We start from the raw sequence: 24974 nt of genomic DNA on the forward strand, positions 1-24974 counted from the left end.
CCCTCAGATCTAATGTCATAAAATCTGAGGCTGAGTTTTCAGGCAAATCATTAGATGTGCTAGAACGCCTGTGGGTTAATCATTATTTATTTTTTCGTTGCCATGGAAAAGAAGAGCATCCTATGTGTGCACATTGGGCTGATGGTAATGAAACATGGGACTGCCATTCCATCAGCAAAAAAGAATAATTAACATTTAGGTAATAAACTTAGGAACGCAATGTCTTAGGAAATAATATAATGGGAAATAAATTGTGGGTGTGTGTTTTGTCAAGTGACAGTTCTAATGAATGTATTCAAGTGATTCCATGAAATAACACAATATTTAAGAGCGCTGTTCTGCCCTCACTGGAATGGGGACCCTGGGCAAGTTGAAATCAGATAACTTCCCTGAAGCCGTTTTGCTGCCTGTAAAGTGAGGATAATGTTACCCTTGGCACACGATTAGTGCAGGACGTGGCACATAAAAATGAGATGTTATGAAACTTTATAGAAAAATCATATTTCAATAGCTTGCAAGTTGTTTTGCATAATGACCTCTTTATTATGAAAAGTATATTCTTTTCCCATCTTTTAATTTTTTCTTAAGAAAGCAGGTTATAAATGCAGATGCTTTTGCATAAGTGCTGCATATTGCAATGAACTGTTTAAATTTTCTACCAAAATATTATCTCTAGTACTGTGAAAATTTTAAAGCTGGAACTCTTTTATTATCTTGAAATTGTACAAATAAAGTATCATCTTTAAGCCTCCTAGATTTCCAAATAGAAAAGCCTTTCTCCTGGCGGTGATAGTAAAAATAAATCTTTGTCTTCCCATAATCCAGCTCATCTCAAAAAAAAAAAAAAAAGCCATTTGGCTTTTTAACTTTCTCATTTTGAGTTTCAATACAGTTATCCTTCTTGGAAAAATAATGGCTGTTCAACATTTTTTAAAGCCTTTAAATAAAAACATAAAACCAAACTACATTGAAAATACAAACAGAATGGAAGTCTTGGTCCACAGAGCTAATACGGAAATCTGACCTTTTCCTCTGCCCATTCGGCTCCTTTCGTAGCAAGAGCAGCACAGTGCCCAGGAGCAAAGCTGGGTGTTCTCACCCCGTTACCTGCAAGGCTGGTGTTAAATGTTGCACAGTCAGCAAACGTGTTTCTTAGAAAGTCGATCATAATCTTTTAATTTCAGAAAGTAAAAATTTTATGAAGCATCATTAAGAATCATCTAAAGTTAATCAAAATCTGTTAGATACTTATCTATAATCTATAATAATTAAAGCATAATATGCTAATTAGACTGGACGTCCTTCTGGACATTCTTTCGGATGACCTTCTGGACGAAGCAAGAGGTGCGAGGGAAGCCAGGGTCCCGGGCGCTGGAGGGAAGCCGGTGCCGGCAGCCGGGGGAAGGAAGGCCTACTCTTGCACGAATTTCGTGTATCGGGCCTCTGGTAATACATAGATAATTTAGGTAATTTGTATAATTTTTGTCATGCTACTTTGAACCACTTTATGGGGGCTGGGGGGCCGGGTTCTGGTTATTTTCTTGATATAAGAAGATTTCCTTAAGGGTCTAAAATGCCAGGAATGTCAGAGTAGTGGCTTGAATGGGTACATTGTACTTTTTCCCTAACGCCGCCAGGCATTTCTCAGAAACCCCTTCCACTTAATGACTGGATCCAGGAGATTGTTCCAGCATCTATTTTATGGCTTTGGGTTGTCATACAGTAATTTGTTCAAACAAATTTGCTTAAAGTCCGTTAAAACTGGAAACATCTAGAAATGTGAACTAGGAATGAGGGAATCTCATGTCTTTACCTCCCAGTGTCTACTTAGCATCTTTCAAAATGTTCTAAAACAGTTCTGTCAGGATTGGGTTTATGTTGCATTAAGGACTACGATTATATTTAGTATTCAAATCCCCGTAGCATCCCTACTCTGTAAATCTCTGTTAATACTCTCAGGTGACTCAAAATATTAGTTTGCGAAGATCTGATTCATTGAGATAGCTCGGGATTTTACTATCCTCATCTGGTGAGTCTGGGATGGGTGGGAAGGACCATCATTTCTTAAGCTACTAACTCTTTAAGTGCCAGGACGGCCTTTCTTGAGTCTTATATGCTCGGTCACCTTCCTCTAGCATCTCTTTCCTATGGACCATTGTGGGATCTGCCCTGTGTGCTAGGGCTGGCTCTTAAATCCATTCTCCCCATTTTTATCTTCTCCTTTCTACTGTCTAGCTTCCTGGAAACCAGGAAAAGGACAATTATTTACCATACTAGAGGCCCGGTGCATGAAAATTTTTGCACTAGTGCAGGGGGGAGGTCCCTCAGCCTGGCCTTCACCCTCTCGCAGTCCGGGACCCTTCAGGAGGATGCACACCTGCTGGCTTAGGCCCACTCCCCGCAGATGTCAGCCTGGTTTGTGGCTGAGCGGAGTTCCCCTGGTGGGAGCGCACTGACCACCAGGGGTCAGCTCCTGCATTGAGCGTCTGCCCCCTGGTGGTCAGTGCGTGTCATAGGGACCAGTCATTCTCATTTTGCCTGTAGGGCCAATTTGCATATTACCCTTTTATTATATAGGATAATTATTGAATCCACAGGAATGATGGTTAAATATGTATGTAGAGAGCTTGGTGAAACACATTTCCTCCCCTGAAAGTCAGAGCTTCCAATGTTGCCAAGGTTAACTCCTGAGAAGGCCTTGCCCACCTCTCCTGGTCACCTGGGCACCGTCTCTGCTGCTGCTGACATGCACACTCAGCCTGCATAGGATTCAGCACCTCATCCTGGGAAGCAGTGTATGGATCCCAAAGGAAAATGCAGGTCTCTGACTTCCTGTGGAAAGGAAACCCCACACCCCTGCAGGGTTCTACACATTGCGGTTAGCGTCATAAAGATTAAAATAATTAAACAACAAACAAACACTAGCTTACATTTATGAAATACTTAATATTTGTACTGGGTACTGAACTGAGGCCTTGACAGGGACAATCACATTTCCGCTGGAAACATTAGTGAGCGGATCCTGTTATGGTCTCTATGCTAAGTGTCACTGAGGATGTATCTAAGTCATCGGACTCCAGAGACTAAGCAAATAGATATGCCTTGGCCTCAGCCACCAGCTACTCTTCTAAAACAAGAATAATAACATTTTCTTTAGGGTGTTGTGGTGATCAAACAGAGCAACCCATTTTAAATACTTAGACACAATTCCTGGCATTTAGTAAGCACTTAAGAAATACAGACCATTATCATGCTCATCATTTTTATTTTTATTTATTTTAGCATCATTATTCCAAGAGGGCAAGAGTGAGAGTACCTTAATGCCATCTGCTTGAAGAGGTGGTTTTAAACAGCCGTCTTTTCACTACTTAAATTTTCTCCTTAATTGGAGACTAGAACCCCAAGCCAGCCCAGGTTTGCTTATGGATACCAATGTCCCCCCCCTCCCCCCGCTGATACCTTTTACAGAAAATGAATTGTTAGCCACATTTCATATTAGCAAGCATAAGAATATATATTTTTCAACGCCATGGTAAAAGGAAGCCTTTACGGGATTGTTCACTTTTTTCCTAGCCGAACTTGATTTTCTAACACCATGTAAGCTTCAAATATAACTTACAGAACATTCTTGACATGAACGGTGAAGTTGTCATCTGTACCCTTTTAAGTTCGACGTATATGTATTATGCAGACAGACCTCGCCGTTTGGGGACCAGCCACCGTTGAGCGGCCTCTGAAAGGAATCCAGAATAAGCACGTAATTGACTCGACTCCAGAAAAGGGGGGGAAACAGAACTCGGGCTACTTCAGGTTTTGTCTCCATATGTCCCATGAGTCCAATCCAGTGCATTTTGTGTTGCTTTGAAAAGTAGTCTAGGCAGGTCTGAAACCACACTGCGTTTCCCTCCACCGCCAGCATTGGGGCTTTCGCAGTGTGGATTTTCTCTTACCATTACTAACAAAGCTGTTTCGGCCTTTGTGGCTACGTTTTAAGATCTTAGTTTAACTTTTAAGTTGCTAATGTCTCCCTGCCAGAAGCAAAGCTCTGTCCTGTTGCAAGAATTACATTTGAAAGAAATGGGTTAGTGAAAAAATGTAAACAGCACCAAAAATGAAAATCACATCTGAGCAAATAATCTGCTCTCTTCTCCTCTAATTTAAGACGGTGTCAGCCACAAGCCCAAGTATGTGGTCGTAAAAGTTCCATCAAGCCCATTGTTTGGTCTCCTAAGACCTGAATGTGTCCCCTTTTCTTAAACAAAATCCAGTCATCTTGGCTTGTGGGCCAAACCTTAAGTGAAGTTGTTCACGAATTCATAGTGTTTCTGTTTGGAGAGGTTCCCTCCCCCAAGTCTGAATATTCTTTATCTCTTTTGCTATTGGCTAAGCATCTGAACTCTTCCAAGAGCTCCCCGAGACCTTGAACTCCAGAAAAATACTTTCTAGACAGGTGTGTCCCTGGCTGTTGCCCCACGGCCTACTGACATTTCCGAGGGGAGCAGCCAAGCCTTGTGACTTTTTTGCATCTCTGCCACCCTTATCTTTTGATGAGTTTATAGGAAGCCCAGCACGTGCCAGGGGTGTCTGCATAGGTTAGTTTCTTCCCTGAGGGGCTAGTGTTTGCTCAATCGCAGATAGAGGCTGTGAGTTCACATAGCCAGCCAGTGCAGGACCCTGAGTTTCAACCTAGATTGCGCTAACTCCAAAACTGTTGGTTCTTTCAGTTTTTGAATGCCCATGCTTTCTCCCGTGGCGGCAGGCACTCATTCAAAGAAGGAAGGGATCTGGAAGGCAACCCCACATTTTCTAACTTGTCCCTGCCTCCTTCCCCGCTCATCACCAGGACTCCAGTGCCGCTGAAAGGGGGGTGTCCTCCTGGAAAATGGTGGGTCAAAGGGGTTTATGGAATTCAGGAAAGACCCTCTATTTTGTTTTACTGATACAAGTGACCCTACGATTGTATCGCGTGCACATACGAAATAGTAGAAATGATGTGCACGGAGTAAATGGAGCAGATTCTTCTGTATCCCTACATAAGATTAGGAATATAATGGCTAATTAATGCAAACCATTGTGAAAATGGGCCCAGCATTAGCTTTCTTTGTGGGTCTGGGGGACAGGTTCTCACAGGCCCCGGTTGTTACTGTCTCCAAAACCGCTGAATTGGTCATTTGCTTATTTTCAAAAAGTCAGTTGTGTATTCTGAGCCGCCTCTCCCGGCTGCATTGGAGGCAGCAGGAGAGACTGGCTGTCTGCCGCCCGGAGGGGTTCCTCCGAGGCTTCCTTCCGCCGCCTGGGGAGAATATTGAATACCCAGCTCCGAGTAAGTGTTTAGGGGCCTTTCAGTGGTGGTTTAAAATAATTACCGTAAGGGCTTTGATGAAAGCCTTTATCCACAAAACTATTTAAATGATATAATTATATCCCCTACCTCACTCTTCCTTCTTTTCCCTGGCTGTGTCTCTGTTTGCTCTGTGCCCCACCCAACACTGAAACATAAACTTGGACCCAGGCTCGACACTTTCTTCCTCCCCCTCCCCTCTCTCCAGCGAACCCACAGTGAGACGAGGAGGTATTTGCCTGATGGAACCTATCACCATCCCTAAACCCAAACCCCTGCCCAGGGGCCAAGACAATTTACCCAGCACTACTGCTTCCTCTTCTTACCTTTTCCATGTTGTAACCCTCGACCTTTTTCAGATGGCATGACCCCACAGGGATATTGGACCATTTCCTCAATTACAGTGTTCTATACCTACCCCCACCCCAGGAATCCTATGTGTGTGTATCAGCAAAGCATGGGAATTTTTTGTCTCTTTCCCATTTCCCTCTAGTGTTTAGCAATACGTATTGATTAAATGCACTTGCTTGGCTGTCTTCCACTAAGCTGATTCGGAGGAGGCCTTTGACCATAGGTTTTTAATGACTTCACCTCTGTCTTTCCTCACCCATTTTGGAAAGGTTACTTTATGTTGGTTTGGTTCTAGGAGAACATGTTTTTAAAGGTTACTTTCTAATATGTATAGTCTGGGAGTTCAGAAACACCAAAGCTTTTTGATCAAAAACTATGCCTGAGAGAGTACTAAATGGATCACTTGTATATATATATATATATATGTATATATATATATGTAAATGTAGTTTCTCTCTACTCTCAGGTAGCTCTTCACAACTTATTATAGCCTACAGTAGCTATAGGGGTAGTAGGTATATATATTACCTGGGGTATATGGAATATCTAGTGTTCCCCTGAATCAGTAACACATTGTTGAAAAATAGGTAATACCCAGTGGTTTATTCCGATTGCTATTATGAGAGTCATAATTCATTCATTAAGAATGTGCTAACATTGTCCATACTTCATATGGTCATAATGTGTTAGGAAGATTATCCTTGGAATGTCCTGTTAATTTGTAATTTTAGGGTGTGAACATTTGGAGAGTGTAAAAATAGAGAAAGAATAAAACATTCTGTGGTCAAAAATTTGTAAATACCTCATGTCTTAAGTGATGATGAGGTGGGACCACAAACCACCAAAACAGTTAATAAAATATGTGTTGGTTTAAGATTCTTATAGATATCCTCTTCTTTGGCATTTGAAATACACTGATAACAGGTTTTTAAAGGCAGACCCTTAGCAAACTAAACATTTTTTCACATTCTACACCCACCTGAAGTCGAGGAAAAGCGTGGCAGCTCAGCCATGGGGTGTGTTTGGCTGCTGGAGCTGTGAATTCTTTACAGTGTGGCTTCAGCATTTTGTGAGCCCTCCTGGCCAGCCCCAACTTTCTAACACCCCACTTCGTTATGGCTGCACATTGGAACATTACAGGTGGGCAGTGGTTTTCTCTACACAGATGTGACATGTGTAGAGAAAGAGCTAAAGAGCTACTTTCCAATGACTCAGCCTCCAGCTGGTCTCTGTTTGAGCAAAGACGCCATCTTTGTTCCCCAAGATTCCTGCCGGGGTTCTCCTGTAACATTCTGTTGCATTTTGCCCTTTTTATGGAGAGCAAATGAAAACAGAAACCTGTGGTGTGGATACTAAAGTAAGAAGTACAGTCTTCAGACCTAACCAGTTTGGCTTAGTGGATAGAGTGTCAGCCTGCAGACTGAAGGGTCCCAGGTTTGATCTGGTCAAGGGCATGTACCTTGGTTGCGGCCACATCCCCAGTAGGGGGTGTGTAGGAGGCAGCTGATTGATATTTCTAACTCTCTATCCCTCTCCCTTCGTCTCTGTAAAAAACAACAACAAAAAATCAGTAAAATATATTTTTTTAAAATAGAAGAAGTACAGGCTTCATAAACTTAAGTTCATTCTGACAAGGGTGACAGTTGCATGGCTCCCAAAAGCGAGTCATCATTAGCCCAATTGTAGGCTGATTTCCCTTCTCTGGTGCTGAACTTGTGAAGGACAAGAACAATGAATTACATTGTTAAATATCGTGTCCAAAGTCAAAGTGCACTTTAGAATTGTGATGTTATTTTTTTTCTTCCTGGGAACCGAATCCTCCTTTTAAATTTATCATTGGACCTGCACACCTATATCAGATCCCCAGGAACAAATGTAAATGCCAAGTAAGTACTTATTTGTACAGTGGGGCCTTGACTCACGAGTGTCCTGACTAACGAGTTTTTTGAGATACCAGCTGTCTCTCCACCGATTTTTTGCATTGAGTTGATAGAGTAATTTGAGTTAACGAGCTCCTTAAGGAACTCCTTAACGAGCTCAGTCTCAGAACGAATTAAACTCGTAAGTCAAGGCCCCACTGTATTAAGACCCAGACACCAACCCGCACTTTGGACTAAATATGTATAAGGGGACTTTCTTCTTTTAACTTCTGCTGATTGGGCTAAGCCTGGCCGAGGATACCCTCTGGGGCATAGTAACTGCACGTCCTTTGCTTCCACTGCAATTAACTGCAGCCCAGAGCAGGGAGCGGAAGCCACAGCCCTTAGGTGTGCATGTTGGACTATTTCTCTCTAACCTTCTGGTTAGACGTGCTAACCTGCCTTCTAGTCAGAGGTTAGAGGCTTTTGTTTTCCTTTCCTCGGGAATATTTCCACATCCTCTACTAGGGTGTTCCTTGGCTATCTTCCTAGGTAAGACTGTCCTGTAAACTTCTGAAAAGAATCAGGAAGAAAAAAAAAAGGCTAGGAGCTGAAAAGGGCCATTTTTATGCAGGTGCTCTGTGCAACATTGCAGTTAGGACCATCAAAAGCATAGTGCTGAGGTGACCTAGCAGGCTCATTGCACATCTGGCCTCTGGGTTCCTTAGATGAAACAGAGTTGGTGCCAGGATGAAAAGGACATCTTGCACACTGTGAATCTCCCCAGACAAGTCAGGGCTTTCGCCTCGTCTCGCTATAAAACTGCCAGATGTCATGGTCTCCGTGTCCTCTGTGATTCTTACCAAGGGTTTTCTTGGCGAAGGCCATGTAAAAGTAATGAAGATTGCCACAAAGCGGCCAGTCTCCGCTTTCTTTAAGATTGTTGTTGTTCTGTGAACGTGTTCATCTGTTTTACCAGGCTGCACCCTAAAGATTCCAATGGAACTTTTTCAAGGCCTTCTGATTGGAGTTGTCTTTGTGAGGAATTCTGCTTCACCTAATTGTCTGCCTAGTATCTTTCTCTTTTCTAAGTATGTGTCTTATAAACTGAATGTATATTGTTTACTTTTCTTTTTTTAAAATTTATCTTTGTTATTGAAAGTATTACCAGTATCCCCTTTTTACCCCCCATTGACCACCTCCACTCCACTCCCATCTCCTCCCCAGGCCTTCCCCGCACTTATGGTCTGTCTGTGGGTTATCATATAAAGCATATAAATTCATTGGTTAATCTCTTCCCACCCTACCCCCCTTTCCTCTGAAATATGTCAGTCTGTTCTATGCTTCAATGTCTCTGGATCTATTTTGTTCATTAGATTCCATATATGAGTGAGATCATGTGATACTTGTCTTTTTCATGCAATACTTTATTTCGCTTAGCATAATACTCTCAGGTCCCTCCATGCTGTCTCAAAGGGTGAGAGATTCTTCTTTTTTATATTGGCCCACTGTTACACAACCTGACCTTATCTCTGAGTAGCTAGTCAAGGTGTCCAATTTGTTGTATTCATTCGACAGTTTATAGTGTTTGAGACAGACAGAAGTAATCCTTGGGTCATAATGTCCACTTTATTCTCTATTTTTTCTATTATAAGCATATTACTGTTTTACTTATTGTTCTAATTAAGAGTATACAATATTATGCATGAGTTTTATAGGCAGCAGAAAACAATCCTCAAAATGGTCACACAAGAAAAACCATTGTAACCTCCCAAAAAGTATTCTCCATTCATTAATAATTTCATTACTCTTTTATTCCTTTTATTTCATCTCTTTTCAAAGGCCTCAGTCTGAAGGGAAAATAGAGATATAAACAAATAAGCTATTATACATCATTCTACATTACATAAGTACAAACAAAGTCTTTGAAGAATCCAAAAGGTGGAAGTATTTATGGCACCTAGAGGACTCAGTAAAAGTTGGATCTAGGGACCATTTCTTGGTTTATTTATTTGTTCGTTGCTTTTAGTATGCAGTCTTGAAGGGGGAAAAATAATGGCATTGGGAAGGGAAGATGCAAGAAGGAAATGAGTGGAACAGAGGTGAGGAGAAAAGGGCTCTAACCCCTGGCTTAAGAATTAGGGAGAATCACCTAAAGAGAGAGAAGTGTTTAGGTGAAGAGAGGACAGTTGAGGGGATTCTTTCAGGTATAAATGCTCCCAGTAAAGCAGGTAGATGTTTGCAGAAGTGACGGGGCCAAATTTGGAATCTTAAGAAGGAAAGGTCTGGAGTAGCCTCTGGAGACAATGGAATCCACGGGCCATGGAGGGCAGTCTGCATCGGTAGCAATGAGCTCCCCTAGGAGAGGAGACGGTGGAGGAGAGCCTGCCCTTGTGGGGCAGTGATGTTTCCCTTCTTTGTGGTTAAGACTGAGCACCGAGGAGAAGGTTGGTTGTGGCCTAAGTTGTGAGTTGACAAGACTGGCAGGCGGGTAGAAGGTCCAGGGCCAAGGGCTTCCAGTGAGCTCTTGGCTGTGGGTTGAGAGAACAGAGTTGAATGACTGAAGTGTCCACACAGGATGCAGGTTATGGGAGGTACAGGCAAGTCCCACTGTCCCCGGCTCCCTCCCTGGCTCCGTGGTATGGCGCCTGAACCCCAGCCTTGCCCCTCGCCTATCTGTCTCCCCAGGTTGCCTTTACCACTGACTCTCCCTGATGATAGCAACAGTTGCTCCTTTTCTTCCAGCTCACCAAGAAAACTGTGTAGAATGGGGAGGTACAGAGCCTTTATTTGGTTGTACTCTGTGGTCTTTTATTCTTTCTCTGATTTAGCTTCTCATGTATATATTTTCACTTTCACATGTCACTAAGTTTAAATGTTTAAACATTTCCCCCCTTCAGTAGCCAAAATGAAAACAAAGCAACAGCTAATATAGTAATAAATTTATTTCTAGCTACCAGGAGATAAGCTTCAATGCAATGTGGCCATAAAGTATGGCTCCCAGGCTTAGGGGAGAAGCAATAAACTTTTATAAATAAAGGAATTTTAAAATACTCCTGGCAGTCTAAATACGGGTAAAATATAACTTATAACCAGCAGCACACAGCCAACACCAGAGCTATTTGCAAAAGAAAACCATGAACTAAAATAAGAACACGTTTGCAGGATTTTTGTTGTTGTTACCTTGCACCTTAGGTGGGCTGGGCTGGAGAACTCACTGTGAGAAGTTTTTGACTCACCTTCAGATATTTTATCTCAGTTACGTCTCCCAACACCTTTGGATTTGCTGAAGCTCTGTGATAATCACCAAAGGAACCCAGGGTGCTCATGCCACAAATGAGAGAATTCTCAGCAAAGGTTAAGGCTTTATAGAACACCTTCCAATGGAGGGAGTGGGCCCGAGACCGTGTCCCACAGGGGGTATGAGGGAACTTGCTCAGCTCAGGGGTTGACTGAACTTTCAGTCTTGCTCTGTGGCCGAACTTTAAAGAAATGTGAAGTCCTCCCAAGGGCCGTCTCAGGTTTCACTTGGGTTTTCAGCTCAGGAGACTCCTGGGTAAACACTTTAAAAAATACAGTGGCATTTTAGTGAGCAATGCGTTGACCTGAAAATCTGTTGAAGTAATGGATTATTCCTTCCCTTCCCTTCCCTTCCCTTCCCTTCCCTTCCCTTCCCTTCCCTTCCTCTCTGCTGTCTTTCTGGTTTCAAAAGGAACATGGCCATTTCTACAGATGTGAATTTACCTGATTTGCTGAATGGCGGATCCCTCTCTCTCTCTCTCTCTCTCTCTCTCTCTCTCTCTCTCTCTCATCAGAAGTGATAATATAATAGAAGGGGAAATGGAATGCTGCCAATAGGATGAAATCAGAATTGATCAGTGCTCTCATTCAATAACTTTTATTTCCCAAGCATCTGTACTTGCAGGCCAACTGGGTTTGTTGCTGGAAAGCAGGTGAAGGGTGGTCTGTCCCCCAAGAACTGAGGGCCTTGCTAGCATGGAGTGAGTCACACCTGGCGGCAGGAATGAGTCTGGGAGGGCTTGGTAGATGAGCTTGTTTTAAAAGGTGGTATACCAGCCTCTGCAGGGAAAGGCATTTGTTCCAGAGAGAGGACATGAAAGGGCGGAGATGGGAAAGGGAAGTAGAATGGAGGTTAATTGGGCTTCAGTTGCCGAAAACCTTCAGTACCATTTTAAGGTGTTCGGAATACACCGTGTAGACAGTAGGAAGCCATAGAAGAAAGAACAAGCAGAGACATGGTCTGTGTTTTAAATTTGTGTCATAAAGAGAAGTCTCTGTCGGCGTAGAGAGATGGGAGACAGATGAGGGGGCTCTAGGGAGTCAGCAGAGGGAATGCTGGGCATTCCATGTGTAATTTGCTAGGCCTGGTCCTGGCTGAAGTTGGGCTTGTTTTGCTGGGTTGTGCAAAGACAAGCTCACACAGAGACTTAATTCTCAGCCTCGTTTCACAACTTAGTAGCCATGTGTTCGTGGGCAGGGAACTTGAACTCTGTCTCAACGTTACTCACCTACAGAATGGGAATAACAGGAGGCCTTCTGGGTAGGGTTGTCATACGTTTAACTGAAATGTTATATCTGCATGTGTAGCCCTTAGAACCACGCCTAGTGTGTGGTACATGCTAAATACTGTCTCACTTCATTTGTATTATCAATTCATTAATTCACTTGTTTGTTCATTTACTCTATGTGAAGGCAGTTTTAAAACAATCCAGGCTAATCTACTCTAGATTGTCATTGGTAACTTTTGCTTGCAGAATTTTACTGACTTCTTTTGGGGGGGGGGGTCTCCTTTTCTTAATTCCTCTTGGGCCAACATTTCCAGAAGGAAATAAGAGGGTGATGCTTATAAATTAAAATAACTACTTCCCCTCAATGTAAAGTGTGAACAGATAATTGAGCAAAGGTTGCTGCTGTGCAGTGGTTCTTGGGGCCCGTGTGTGACAGGGAGCAGGGGGGTGTTCAGTAAGGCCCGGGGCTGGGGAAACGGAGCCGGCGTGCTTTACAGTACAATCTGGTTCCATTATTTTGATCAACGGATTCTGAAATTCCAGAACCTAGCGTGAGCCATGCTTGAATGTGATTGCAGAAACACCTCCCCGAATCCCCAATATAAAAGTTTAATCACCTATGCCTTTGCTCCCTCTTTGTGAAAATAACTTTGAAATGACTGTACCACATTCTTTAATTGGAACAATACTTCTATCTCCCACGAATATAATAAGAAATTATTATGAGTATTTTCATTGTAGGTCTATTTTATTACATAAATGTATATTTGCATTTATTATATAAATAACTGCAGGCTCAGATATTAGCACTCAGAACAAAGCTCTAATAGGAGGGAATCACTCCTTCTTTTTTCCCCTGTGCGGAGCCAGGATTCTGTTTCTTCACAACGTTAGGGCTCTTATGAAACAGGAAACGGGTCTCATTAGCTTTCAGGAAGAATCGACAGGATTTGGGGAGAAAAACTAAATATCCTGAAACGTTTTGCCTTTGAAGAGCTGGGCAGGCAGTCTCTGTATAGTTGAGGTGAACAAAGCTCTCCTTGACACTAAAGGTTTTTGTTGTACCTGAACGTGAACTCTTTGATGGAAGGGGTTCTTTTGTTTGATCCATCAAGATTACCAAGCCATATGTCACCATCCCCAACTAGAATGCAACATCATGGAACGATGATAAAGTTACAGGAGCCAATTCGTGAAGTGGCAAGAGATGATAGATACTGCATTTTCTCCTGTTGGTTACTGGGAATTACATTTCAATAGCATCGTGTACTTCTGAAAGAAATCCCGTAGATTATTTAAATGATGTTCTCCAACTTTCCTCGTTGACTTATGGCTAAGCAGTTTTGACTAGCTCATAAATTAGGCCAGTGTTGTCTTTTATAAGATAATTTGCTGAACATGTTTTTGCGGGGTCATGATTGTGTGGTTAGAGTAATGAGCAAAGATCGCAGGGGATTGGGTGATGTGTAATCTAGTCCTATCCCTGCAGGAACACATGTGTGACTTCAAGCAAGCAACTTATTTCTCCTGATAATCTTTGTCCCATCTCCTTCGAGGGGCTTTTGTGAGAACCAAATGAATGGAGGTGCCTGAAAGCCTCAAGCACTAGAAATAGCTAACTGTAGTCGCTGAACATCCTTCAGGTAGAACAAATGAGCATGTTGTTTCTTTGTTCACTCTTACAGGGGACGAGGGAAACTCTCAGCCGTCACTGCACCACGCTTGGCGATGCTCTTCGGAAGGAGAATGATTTTGCGCTTATAATCGACGGGAAGACCCTCAAGTACGCCTTAACTTTCGGAGTGCGCCACTACTTCCTGGACCTAGCTTTGTCGTGCAAAGCTGTTATCTGCTGCAGGTGAGTTCTCCTTAAGATTGTCAGATGAGCGACTTTATCCCAAGTTCCCTGGTTTTTAAAGTTCCTTAAAGTTATTCTCTCCAGAAATTGTAAATGTCAGGTTATTTATTAACTTAAGGCTCACAGACGGGGATAGACTTTATTAGCAGAGATTTTGAAAGTGAGTCCTAAAAAATCCCTAGTAGTTATTGTTCACAATCAGAATTAACAGGCGTCTTGCCATTTTCTGCGTATAAAATCAATCATTGCCCCCGATTTGGCTCAGTGGATAGAGCGTTGGCCTGTGGACTGTGGGGTCCTGGGTTCGATTCCAGTTGGGTATGTACTTTGGTTGAGGGCACATCTCTAGTGGGGGGTGTGCAGGAGGCGGCTGATCGATATTTCTTTCTCATCGATGTTTCTCTCTCATTGATTATTTCTAACTCTCTATCCCTCTCCCTTCCTCTCTGTAAAAAAACTCAATAAAATATACATTTTTTTAAAAAAACATTTTAAGATCAATCGTTTACCTGCATTTACAACTAGCATTATTTCTGTAATAACTAGCATTGTCTTATACACTTAAATCTCTGATCCTGCTGTCAGCATTTATTTGGGGGAATGGCAGGATGGGAGGCACTAATTAAATCATCTTCCAGAGAGCGGAACATTTTCCTGAAGCTCAGCTACTGGGAAAATATTTATTGACTGTACCATCCTTCACCCTCTCATGTATAATAGTGCCTATATCCTGAAATAGTATAATATTGCCTATATCCTCAAATAAAATCTGTTTTCAGTTATCAGGTCCCCACCCATCGAATTGTATAAACCATCCCGTCCTTCCTGAGTTTCTTGTCCAAGACTCTTCCCCATCTCTTTGTCTAAACTGTTTAAACTATGTCTTCCTAAAACTTAATGTGTATTCATGACTGTGCCCAGCCTCTTCCCTTCTGGCCACCATGAAACCTCAGGATTTCCCTCTTCACTGCTCACTTACTGAATCTTACCAGCTGGTCACTCTAGGTCCAGGGTAGCAGTTTCCCAAATTGTTTCTCTTCCTGGGAGTGAAGTGTTAGCAGGGCTTCTGAAGAATTTCCTAGAATCGGTGCTTTTAATTTTTTCTTTAAGACTGTACTGTTTGCTTTTATTATTTTCTTTAAAATGTATGTATTTTTTAAAGAATGTTACGCTTTCTAACCTTTTTATTTTTTTGGTCCAGCCTTAGTCACTTAAATATCCTGTATATAATATTGTCTCCAAACTTATTCGCCATGCCACGTAGAGGTTTCCTAAATTTCAATTGAAATATACTTTGTGGAAATATGATTTAAATTGTACTTAATAGGTACCCTTTATAAGCTTCATTTTAACCTATAAAAGTGTGCCATATTTAAAGAATTAAGTTACTTATTCTTCTCAGTGGCATCTATTAATAAATATTATTACTATAAAGCTCATGAATAAAATAGTGCACGGATCATTAATATTAGTAATAATCAGGCTCTTTGCTTAACCTTGAAGAAAGAATTGGCAATTTTGTTATCTTGACTGTGTCACTTGCACTTTGGTGTCCTCATGCTTTTTAAAAAATACATTTTCAGTAACTTTTCCTGGCTCCTGACACTCTTCATCAGGATAATACTGTGCCAGATTTGGTTGTTCAATCATTGTCACTAATTGGGTCACAAGGACCAAGTCAAGTTTGCTCAAAAACACATTAAGTGATACAACTCTTGGCTCCTATGTGGAAACAAAACAGAACCAGGCTCTTTAGATAAAAATGACCAGTTCCCATGAGTCAGCAGCATCTGTCCTGCGCCTACTGTGTGCTGGACGTAGATGGTGCGCGCAGGAGGATGAATAAGACTCACGCCCGCTCTCCTCCCTGCATCTCTCTTTCCTTTCTGTGTTAAGTAGAATCACAATTGGTTTGAAAGATGTGGGAGGCCAGTTTTCACAATGCAGTCCTAGCAGCTGAGCCTCATTCTTACAGCATTGCCTAACACGGTACCTCCCACCATTCTTCAGAAAGTTGAACCACAAATTAAACAATAGCAGAGGGAGAGAAAAACTAGAAAGCAGCGTCGAGGGAGGAAAAATATGTTCTGTGCTTGTGAAATTCCCTCCCGAGATCCTTGTTCCGGACGCTCGCAAGTCACATGGACCTCAGGGCTCCTCCAGGCCCCGGGGAGGGAATCCCACCCAGCCGTGCACGTGCAGCCAGGCTCTGCAGCCGCGCTTATAAAGCTGTGTGTGGCCCCTGCCTCCCTCCAGCCTGCCGTACGCATGTCCCTGTGCAGACACGGAGTTTTATTTAGAGTTGTAGGCTGTGTGTGTGTGTGTGTGTGTGTGTGCACACGCGCGCGCGCTGTGTTGTGTTTTTAAGTAGAATATCTTCCCTTGCCCCTTTCCTTCTAATTATCTTCATACTCTCTCTTTTCCCATAAGGTCTGTGGTTCGACTCCCGGTCTGGCTTTGAGAGTTCCTCTAAGCCCATAATTACCTCAGTGCCACTGCCCGATTTATGTCTCTGCACCTTCTTGGCCTGGTGCCTCTTGGCACAGACTATCTTCCTGTCAGTAGTTTCCAATTTCCCTGACATGCTCCTCTCACTGGGGAGGCCCAGGTGAGAAGCTCTGTGGATCAGTCTTCACCCGAAACCCAGTGTCACTCCTGTTTTTTTTAGATGATGATACTCTCCCAGCCTCAGGAAATTCCCTATTTTACTTCATTATAGGAGATGCTCCCGATAAATACTGAACCTTATTTCAAAATACAGTGCAGGACTGTTTCCCAAATCCTCGTCAGTTCACATAACTCAAGCTCTACGGGTTTTCCCCTCAACGATCTATTTCTTGTCAGTCTGCACAGGAAGATATTCAGGTCCTGCCCTGTGTCTGCAGCCCTCTCTGCCTCTCGGTTGGAGGGAAAGTGGAGGGAAAGGCATCCCATAATGGGTAATAATCCCATATTAGCTGCATCTTCAGGATTACGTCAGCCTCTCTCTTCCCAGACACTATCAGCGTAAAGGGCAGGAGGCAGTTCTCAGTTTTTGCCTAATTGACACAGTTATGAAAGATGAGCGTTTTCCCCAAAGAGTCTACAGCGGAATTGAAAGAAGCGGTTGTTCTCTGTCCGTGGGCATCAGGTCTCTTACCCCCGTTTTCTGAGGGGGACAGAAAGGACCCCCTGGCCCCCAAATCATTCAGGGCTTTGGAGTCCCGGTTTTGGTTTACAAGGGAAGGTTGCATGTCATTCCTCGGGTATTTTTTTGAGTTTGTAAACTCCAAGAAGTGAAATGAAATCTGTTTTTATCAGTCTAGGAAGCACTGTATTTTCATGAGCACCGCGCAGCTTTCGTTTTTACCTCCGTGCACAAGTACCTGTGTAACCTGAGCAGCTTAATGGGAAACACGCATCTCGTGTTAGGGCAGTTTCCGACCAGTTTTCCTGGTGCTAAACATCACTGCGCCTTTGTGGCCCCCCGCCCTTCGGTTCCCGCGCTCAAGCACACTGGTGCTTACTGTTCTGGGTGATCACAGGACTCTTGAAGAACAACATGAAAGCTATGGACCAGCTCCTCCAAAATACACACAAACCTGTCAAATTTAATGCGCTATTGAAGGGGTTGCACAGGCTCCCCGATGCTCCTTGGACAGGTATAGAGGAAAGGGATTTGCTCCAAGAGTCATGAAGATGTATGTCTGGAGGCGACGTCGAGAGCTATTCTGCAGAGTAGCTGTGTCAGAAAATAATTCCTCATCTCAGTTTCCAATACTTTATTCCCTGAAGTCTTACGGCTTGCATTATTGGTATAATGGCATTTTAGCTGGGGACGCACACACTTCTTGTTCGAATGCTATCTCTCCGGCACTGCGGATACCTAATGGCATCTCTCCGGCCTTGCTTTTGTGACCCGTGGAGCTTGGCATGTGGCAGTCACTCTAGTCCTCCAGGGAGGCTGGCGTCTAAAGCGGCAGAGAGCGGAGTCCTCTGGCTTGGAAGGCGGGAAAGCCGTGCACACACACACTTGTGGCTCAGCTCCTTCCAGCTCCAGAGCTCCTGGCCACTAGATTGCTCTGAGCCCTTTTCTTTTTCTTTTTCTTTTCTTTTCTTTTTTTTTCTTTTCTTTTTTTTTTTTTTTTTTTTTTTTTTGGAGGAACCGTGTTTGTGTTGGCCACTCTGTCCTGGGAAGACTCTGCCTACTGCTTGCATTAGCTTAATTTGGGGAAGCATCTGTTCCACCTCCGCGAACATTCCCCCCAGACGAGAGTGGCTGGAACGTGCGGGGAAGTACTGCCGTGCGCTAAATGGCGTGTGCTTTCCGAGATCCTCGTCAGTTCACATAACCCAGCCTTTCAGAGAGCTTCACATTTTTTTCTGTAGTTGTCAGTTTAGTTTAAACAGATATTGAAACTTATGTTCTGTGACAGTTGGTTGAAAATTGGCCGAGAGCCTCCAGCTTTTAGACTGTCTAGTAATCACCATTCTTCTACATAATTTATGTACTCAAGTCTTCTGAAAAGCAGAAGTTAAATTGAAGTAAGCATTTTTCTCGACTTGCAACATCTCCAATCAAAGTTTTAACCCCCTTTCAGGCGATTTCCCCACAGTGCATAGGAAAACACTTGACCTCAGTGTGTGTCGTCACTCGGGAGTGGCATTCCAGGCAAGCCCTCTCGCCCTCGTCCCGTCGGGGGACCCTCCAAGGAGAAGTCTAAGGGGACACTCTGCATACTTTCTGTCATAGCTGGAGTGCGTTAAAGAAAGGATTTATTTACTTCTTGAGTCTGTGTCTTGAATCTTTAGGATTGTCTTAAACTTCAAGAATTTCTCTAAGTGTTCTACTTAAAGGGTAGTCATAAAGCACAAATGAAGTTAATAAGTGCTCAACAGACATTCCTTTCGAGAAAAAACGTTTGTGAGCATCGTTGGATGCCAAAGCAGATGTTTGGCTCTGAGAAAACTTACAAACTGTTAATGGATCAACCCCCTATTTGCTTCCAAGATATTATGAATAAATGTTGGAAATGGTGAGAGGATGTTTCTTTCAGACATGTATGGCTAAAAGAGAACATAGTGAATAAATTTTATCATTTCAGAAAATGACTGTATTTTGCTTTAACATAATATAACATAGGGTGTCCAGCCCTGCCTATCTCATTTGCTATTCTACCTGTACTGGGTAATGTTAAAGGAACTGCAAGGCTGTATGACAGCCTGGTGGCCAGTTATGATGTACCCCACCAGGGAAGTTCATATTTAACAGTAAAATATCTAAATTAGATGAGAGAGCTAAATGCTGTAGAATCTCACTGTAATTTGATACTAGGTACTTTTAGATGTGACTCGAGTAAGATAAAGCACCATGACCAACACACGATCACACACACACACACACACACATACACATTAGAACTGCAGATTATATAAATATTCCGATAAAACAGAGTTAACCTGTTAACTCTGTTTAAAGTATATTATAAAGTATAAGTGTGCAACTCAGTGAGTTTTCACACAGTGAACACACTCTTGCATCAAGCACCCAAACATGACACCCCAGGAACCCCCTTATGTTCCCTTCAGGTCTATGATGTCCCAAGGGTAGCTGCTGTCTTTATATCCATCGTCATCCCTCTTAAACGATGTCCTATTCATTTTGGTCTCTCTCTGTTTTGTGTCTTACTCACTTGGAATAAGTGTATGTATCTTCTGTAACTGCATTCAAATTCTTGACGATTTCTTTTCTGTTCAACCATTTTAACACAGAACTCTGCAGCTTTCCAGGAAAGGCCTCCCTGAAGCGTCACATAAATCAATACATCAGCACCCTAATTTATGCCTCAGGCAGATGCAGACCCACCTCAGAGAGGGCTCACAGTTCTCCTTCAGTTCTGCAGCGCTAGAATGGAAAGCACTTCATTTTCTGGTTTGGTGAGGGCATGGCACATGGAACCTGCAACATTTCTCCCCTCTGCCAGTCTACTGACCCGATGGGGAGGGAAAGGGAAGCAGAGTTAGCTTGGCATTTCTGGTTCTCCTTAAACTCATGATGGTTTCCAGTGATTGCCGTCTTCTTAATAAACCTGTCTGAGCCATCTCCACCTGGAGTAAGTTAAAGCTTAGTGCTCGGGCTAGAGTTTCAGAAGTCAAAGCCAGGTAGCATGTAGGCCATGACTTTCTAGTAGCTATAGGGCACAGAGGCAAAGGAAAGGACAGACAGCATCCTGGGGGGAAGATGGCCTTGGAAAACAAAAGGTGGATTACCAAGGGATCAGACAGAGAGACAGGAAATGGACATAAAACAACAAGCTTCAAGTTCAGGGTGAGAGAGGAGGTCGTTCCAGGTAGCATTCTCCCAGAGCATGGCAGTGTTTTATAGAGAAGAGGTGGGAAAGCTTGTAAAGGGATAGATAATAAATGTGTTAGGCTTTCTAAGCTACAGAGGGTCTGTCACAGCTACTCAACTCTGCAGTTGGAGCATGAGCTGATGTAAAAAACAGGCTGCTGCCTGGGCCCGGCCCTGGGGCCATTGTCAGCCAGCCAGCCCTGCTCTGGAGTGTGTGTGGCTAATGAGTGAACAGCAGAGGGAGTTGGTTCTGACAGAACTTCCCGAGAATATTGATGGAGCTCACTCCAGGCTCCTTAGCCTGTCATTTCCAGACTCTTTCTTTTCTTCAAAATGGAGACATATTCCCATCTCACCTGGCATGTTTCCCTTTCTCCGCGATTCCTCAGAAAGGACTGGCCCTCCCTGTGGTGGCAGCAGCACAGCCTGGAGATGCCGTCCAATTTCTCTGTGCCCTGGGATTCAAGATAACCCCTTAAAATGTGGATATTCCCAGAAGACAGTTTGTTTTTAAATGAGATGTCAGTGAATACTTACTAGTGTATATCTCAACAAGAGAAATGTGAGGAACCCAGGACCACAAACATCAGATCTTGCTCTGTCACCAAAATGACTTCCCTGGGTTCTGAAAGTGCCAGAAGGTGCTAGAGGTCATGCCAGAGAAGGGTCAGGGGGGAAGATGTTCAAATCAGCCTTCTCCCAAGGCTGCAGGCAGCTAGTCTCAAACGAAAACAAGTTTGTCTTTGATTTTTATACGTTATTTCACTTTGTCCTTCATTCCCTTTCTCTTCACTCCACCCTAGGAAAACAATCTCAGTTATTTCGTAGGTTCCCATCCAGCTTCCATACTATATTTAGAGATCTGTGTAGCTATGAAACATATATAATATTGTTATGCCCATGTTAAGATAGATATGTTTATAATATTTCAACATAAATCTTTTGCCTTTTTAATTTTTTTTACAATTTTAAGACCTATCCATCATACTAGATGTAGAACAAGTTCATTTATTTTCAGTACTACTATTACAGTAATGCATGTACAGCATTTTATTTATCTGTTACCATAACGATGGCCACAGAGGTTGCCTCTAAATCTTCGCTGCCGTGGAAAGTGCTGAAATGAGTGTCCTCTCTGTGCACCCATGCAAGTGTTTTCCTAGCATATGCACTTAGGAATGGGAGTGCTTGGCTGTGAATGGTGTGCGTATTTCACTCCAATCGGAATTGCTGCGTTGCTCCCAACAGCTGCAGTGGTGTGTCCTCCAGATCCACGTAGAACAGTTGCTATTCCCTGCCTTTCCCTCAAAATTAGCACTCCTGGATTCATCTTTGCCCACTTGATGGTTGAAAAGTGGCACCTTGCTGTTTGATTCTCATTCATCTGATGACTAGGGAGAATGAGCATTTCCTCATAAAACTGTTTACCTCTCTAAATTTCTACTTTAGAAGATCATTCTTTCATTCATTCTCCCATTCGTTCAACAAATGTTTTTTGAGCGCCCACTATGTGCCAGGTACCTTAATAAGTACTATAAATAGAGCAGTGAACAACAGGAAAAAATAGTTCCCGCCTTCACGTTATACCTATTGTTTAATAAAAACAAATACATGTACATTCAAAAGGCAGCCATTGCTGTGTGTTCACAATTAATTTATTACATACTAGAGGCCCAGTGCGTGAGATCGTGTGAGACCCAGACTCGCCGCCCCGAGACCCGTCAAGGCACCTCCTGGTGACTGGTCGTTTGGTCGGTACGGCGTTACGGCCACTGGCCTTTTATAATATGGATAAGACAGATTTATATGAAGACAATGGTAACAGTTGCTATGAAGAAAGGTAACACACTGAAGAGGAATAAGGATACTGAACTTCATGTTGGGTTTCCTAACTTACTTTTCTGCTTATATGCAAGAATTCCTTGTGTGTTCTGGATATTGATTCTTTGTTGATTATAGACATGGCAAAAATCTTCTTGTCTGGCTGCCTTCTTAATTCTCTCCGTGCTGTTCTTCCTTGAACAAAAATCATTGACCTTGAGGGAGTCAAATTTCATTCATCTTTCCCTTGATGGCTTGTGCTTTTGGATAGTGAGAACTTCCCACTCACAAAGTTATTCTCCTGCTTTTTCTTCTGTTAACTGCGCAGCTTTCTGTTTTCCATATAGGTCTCTAATTCGTACGAGGTTTCTTTTTGTCTGTCTTATGAAGGAGAAGAGATCGAGTGCTTTTCATTTCTACATGGTGAGCACATTCTCCCAGTGCCACTTACTAGTAGACACAATGCCCCCATTCTTTCTGCTGGTGATGCCACGTGCTCCAGCACTCGGGCTCTGAGACCAGACTTTCCAGAATCTAAGCGCAGGCTTCACCTCTTATTAGCTGAGAAGCATGTTGCTGTAACTTCTTCATCTTTGAAATAAAGGTAAAAGTCATTGTTATCATAGGGTTGTGAGTAATGAATGGGTTAATATATATATTCAGTGCATTGGCAGCCATTATTAAAAATTATGTTACTCTTAGAAATGCGATCACATTTTTTATATGGCCTACTTGAATAGTTCTGGCAAGAGGAACACTATCATAACATAAAGATTTGTCTCTGAGTATTAGGCCTTTCCTGTGTCCTAAATTCTATTTTGTCTAGTATTAAAATGGCTAATTTGGCACTCCTTTGTTTCATGTGGGCCTTGTCTTTTTTCCCCCTAAACCCTTATATTCAATCCTTCTGTATAATATAGTGACTAAGGATGCTGTCTCTAAATCCACACTGTTTAGAGTTGAACCCTGACTTTACCACTTACCTGCTGTTTTACCCTAAGTGATTTAATCTTTCTGTTCCGCAGTATCCTCGTTTGTAAAATGGCGATAATAATAACCCATCTCACATAAGGTTCTTCTGGGAATTGAATGAGTTAAAACAAATAAAGAACTTAAAACATACTGATCAAATAAGTGTTCTCTTATATTAGCTATTATTATAAATATGTCTGTTTTAGACACCATTTTGCTGGATTTTTTTTTGTTTTAATTCAACCTAAGCATCTGTCTTTCAATCAGTGAATTTAACCCATGTATATTTATTGTAATTATTGCTATATTAGGCCTTGTTTCTCCTGTCTTATTTTGTGTTTTCCATTTATTATGCTTTTTGTTGTTTTTTCCTCCCTCTCCTTTCCACCATCTAAATCAGATTTCTGCTGCTGATTTATAATCTGTGTCTAATCTATATGTGGTTATTTCTAAGTTTTTGATAACCATATTTGTGCTTATTATTTATGTTAGTATGTCTGCCTTTCCATACCCCACCTCCCAAACGGAGTGAAGTAATTTTGTGTGTACATCCAGTGTCAGATCTTTGTTTCTTTGTAAGTAATCTTTGTTTTCTCTCTAGAAGCTTTTAGAAATTTTTCTTAATGTATAACCATTTTCTTAATTTAAGCATAATATGTCTAGGGGTAAGTACCTTTTTCTTGAATTTCTTTTTGGCACTGTATGAGACCTTTGAATCTAAGGATATATCTTTCTTTAATTCTGGAAAATTATTAATCATTCTTTTTCATTCTGTCCCTTTTTATTCTCTTCTTGGAGTTCCATTATATATATGTACCCACCTGTATTCCTTAGTTTCTTTGCTTTTTTCTTACAATATTTTCTTTAATTTCCTGCTGTCTTTTGGGACAGTTTATTTCATTGAATTGCACTTTCGAGCACTGTCATATTTACTATTCAGTGTACTACTGGTTTCTTTCTTTTAGCAGTTACATGTTTGTATGACTTATTTTCTAATTGCTTCAATTACATTTTTGTATGACTTATTTTCCAATTGCTTCTACCCTTATCTTTCCAACATATTTTCAAATATGTTTTTAATTATTCTTAGAAAGAGAGGAAGGGAGAGGAGGAGATAGAAACATCAATGATAACAGAGAATCATTGATTGGCTCCCTCCTGCATGCTCCACCCTGGGGATGGAACCTGCAACCCGAGCACGTGCCCTGATGGGGAATGAAATCGTGACCTCCTGGTTCATAGGTTGACACTCAACCACTAAGCCACACTGGCCGCACTCGGAGGTTGTGTGGTTTTTTGTGTTTTTTTAGTGCCTTTTTTAAGGTAAGGTCTCTTTGCCATTTAGCTATTGGGGTGGGTGCCTATGCGCAAGTGCACACACACACGCATATTCAGACATACACTGTCAATATGATTAGTCTCTAGTTAAAATATTCTCTGAACCATGTAACCTGAAAACAGTAGTAGTTTACCTATAACAACTGAAATTCCAAAGAGAGGAGTTTTGCATTTAAAATGCATTGCAAAGGGAAATCTTTTTTAAAGTTACTTTCCTTTTTTCGTTGCTGTATTTTATTTCTGTAGAATCAATCCCTATATTATAAGGCCCGCTGCACAGTATACCCACAGATACTGCCTTTGGAGGTGAGGAAAGTGCCCACTCTCCAGTCATTTGAATAACAGAGTTCTCTTGCCTAGAAGTGGTTGAATGTTTCATTATGTGCTGCGTGCTAAGTATCGTTTTTAGGATTCGCTTTATAACTGGCTGTTTTCAGTCCACTAACAAACTGGCGGTGAGTTTCTGGAAGTGTTATGACACTTCTGTAATTTTCAGTGCATGTAACACAGACCTTGTTTTGCCAGATTTTAATTTTTCCTCTACTTAAAACTTTTTAAGAGCCTAGCAAATTAT

The 24974-nt window shown here is 42.1% G+C and overlaps 1 protein-coding gene across 1 annotated transcript in view; it reads left to right on the plus strand.

The window, feature by feature from the left end:
• The window catches only part of ATP8A1 (ATPase, aminophospholipid transporter (APLT), class I, type 8A, member 1), a 179198-nt gene that overhangs the window by 98375 nt on the left and 55849 nt on the right, over positions 1-24974 (plus strand). Inside the window, exon 25 of the mRNA XM_006776615.2 lies at positions 13766-13938. Coding sequence (XP_006776678.1) covers positions 13766-13938 — 173 coding nt within the window. The remainder of the gene's footprint in view (positions 1-13765; positions 13939-24974) is intronic.

The sequence above is a fragment of the Myotis davidii genome, unplaced genomic scaffold, assembly GCF_000327345.1.
Source record: "Myotis davidii unplaced genomic scaffold, ASM32734v1 scaffold629, whole genome shotgun sequence".
NCBI lineage: Eukaryota > Metazoa > Chordata > Mammalia > Chiroptera > Vespertilionidae > Myotis > Myotis davidii.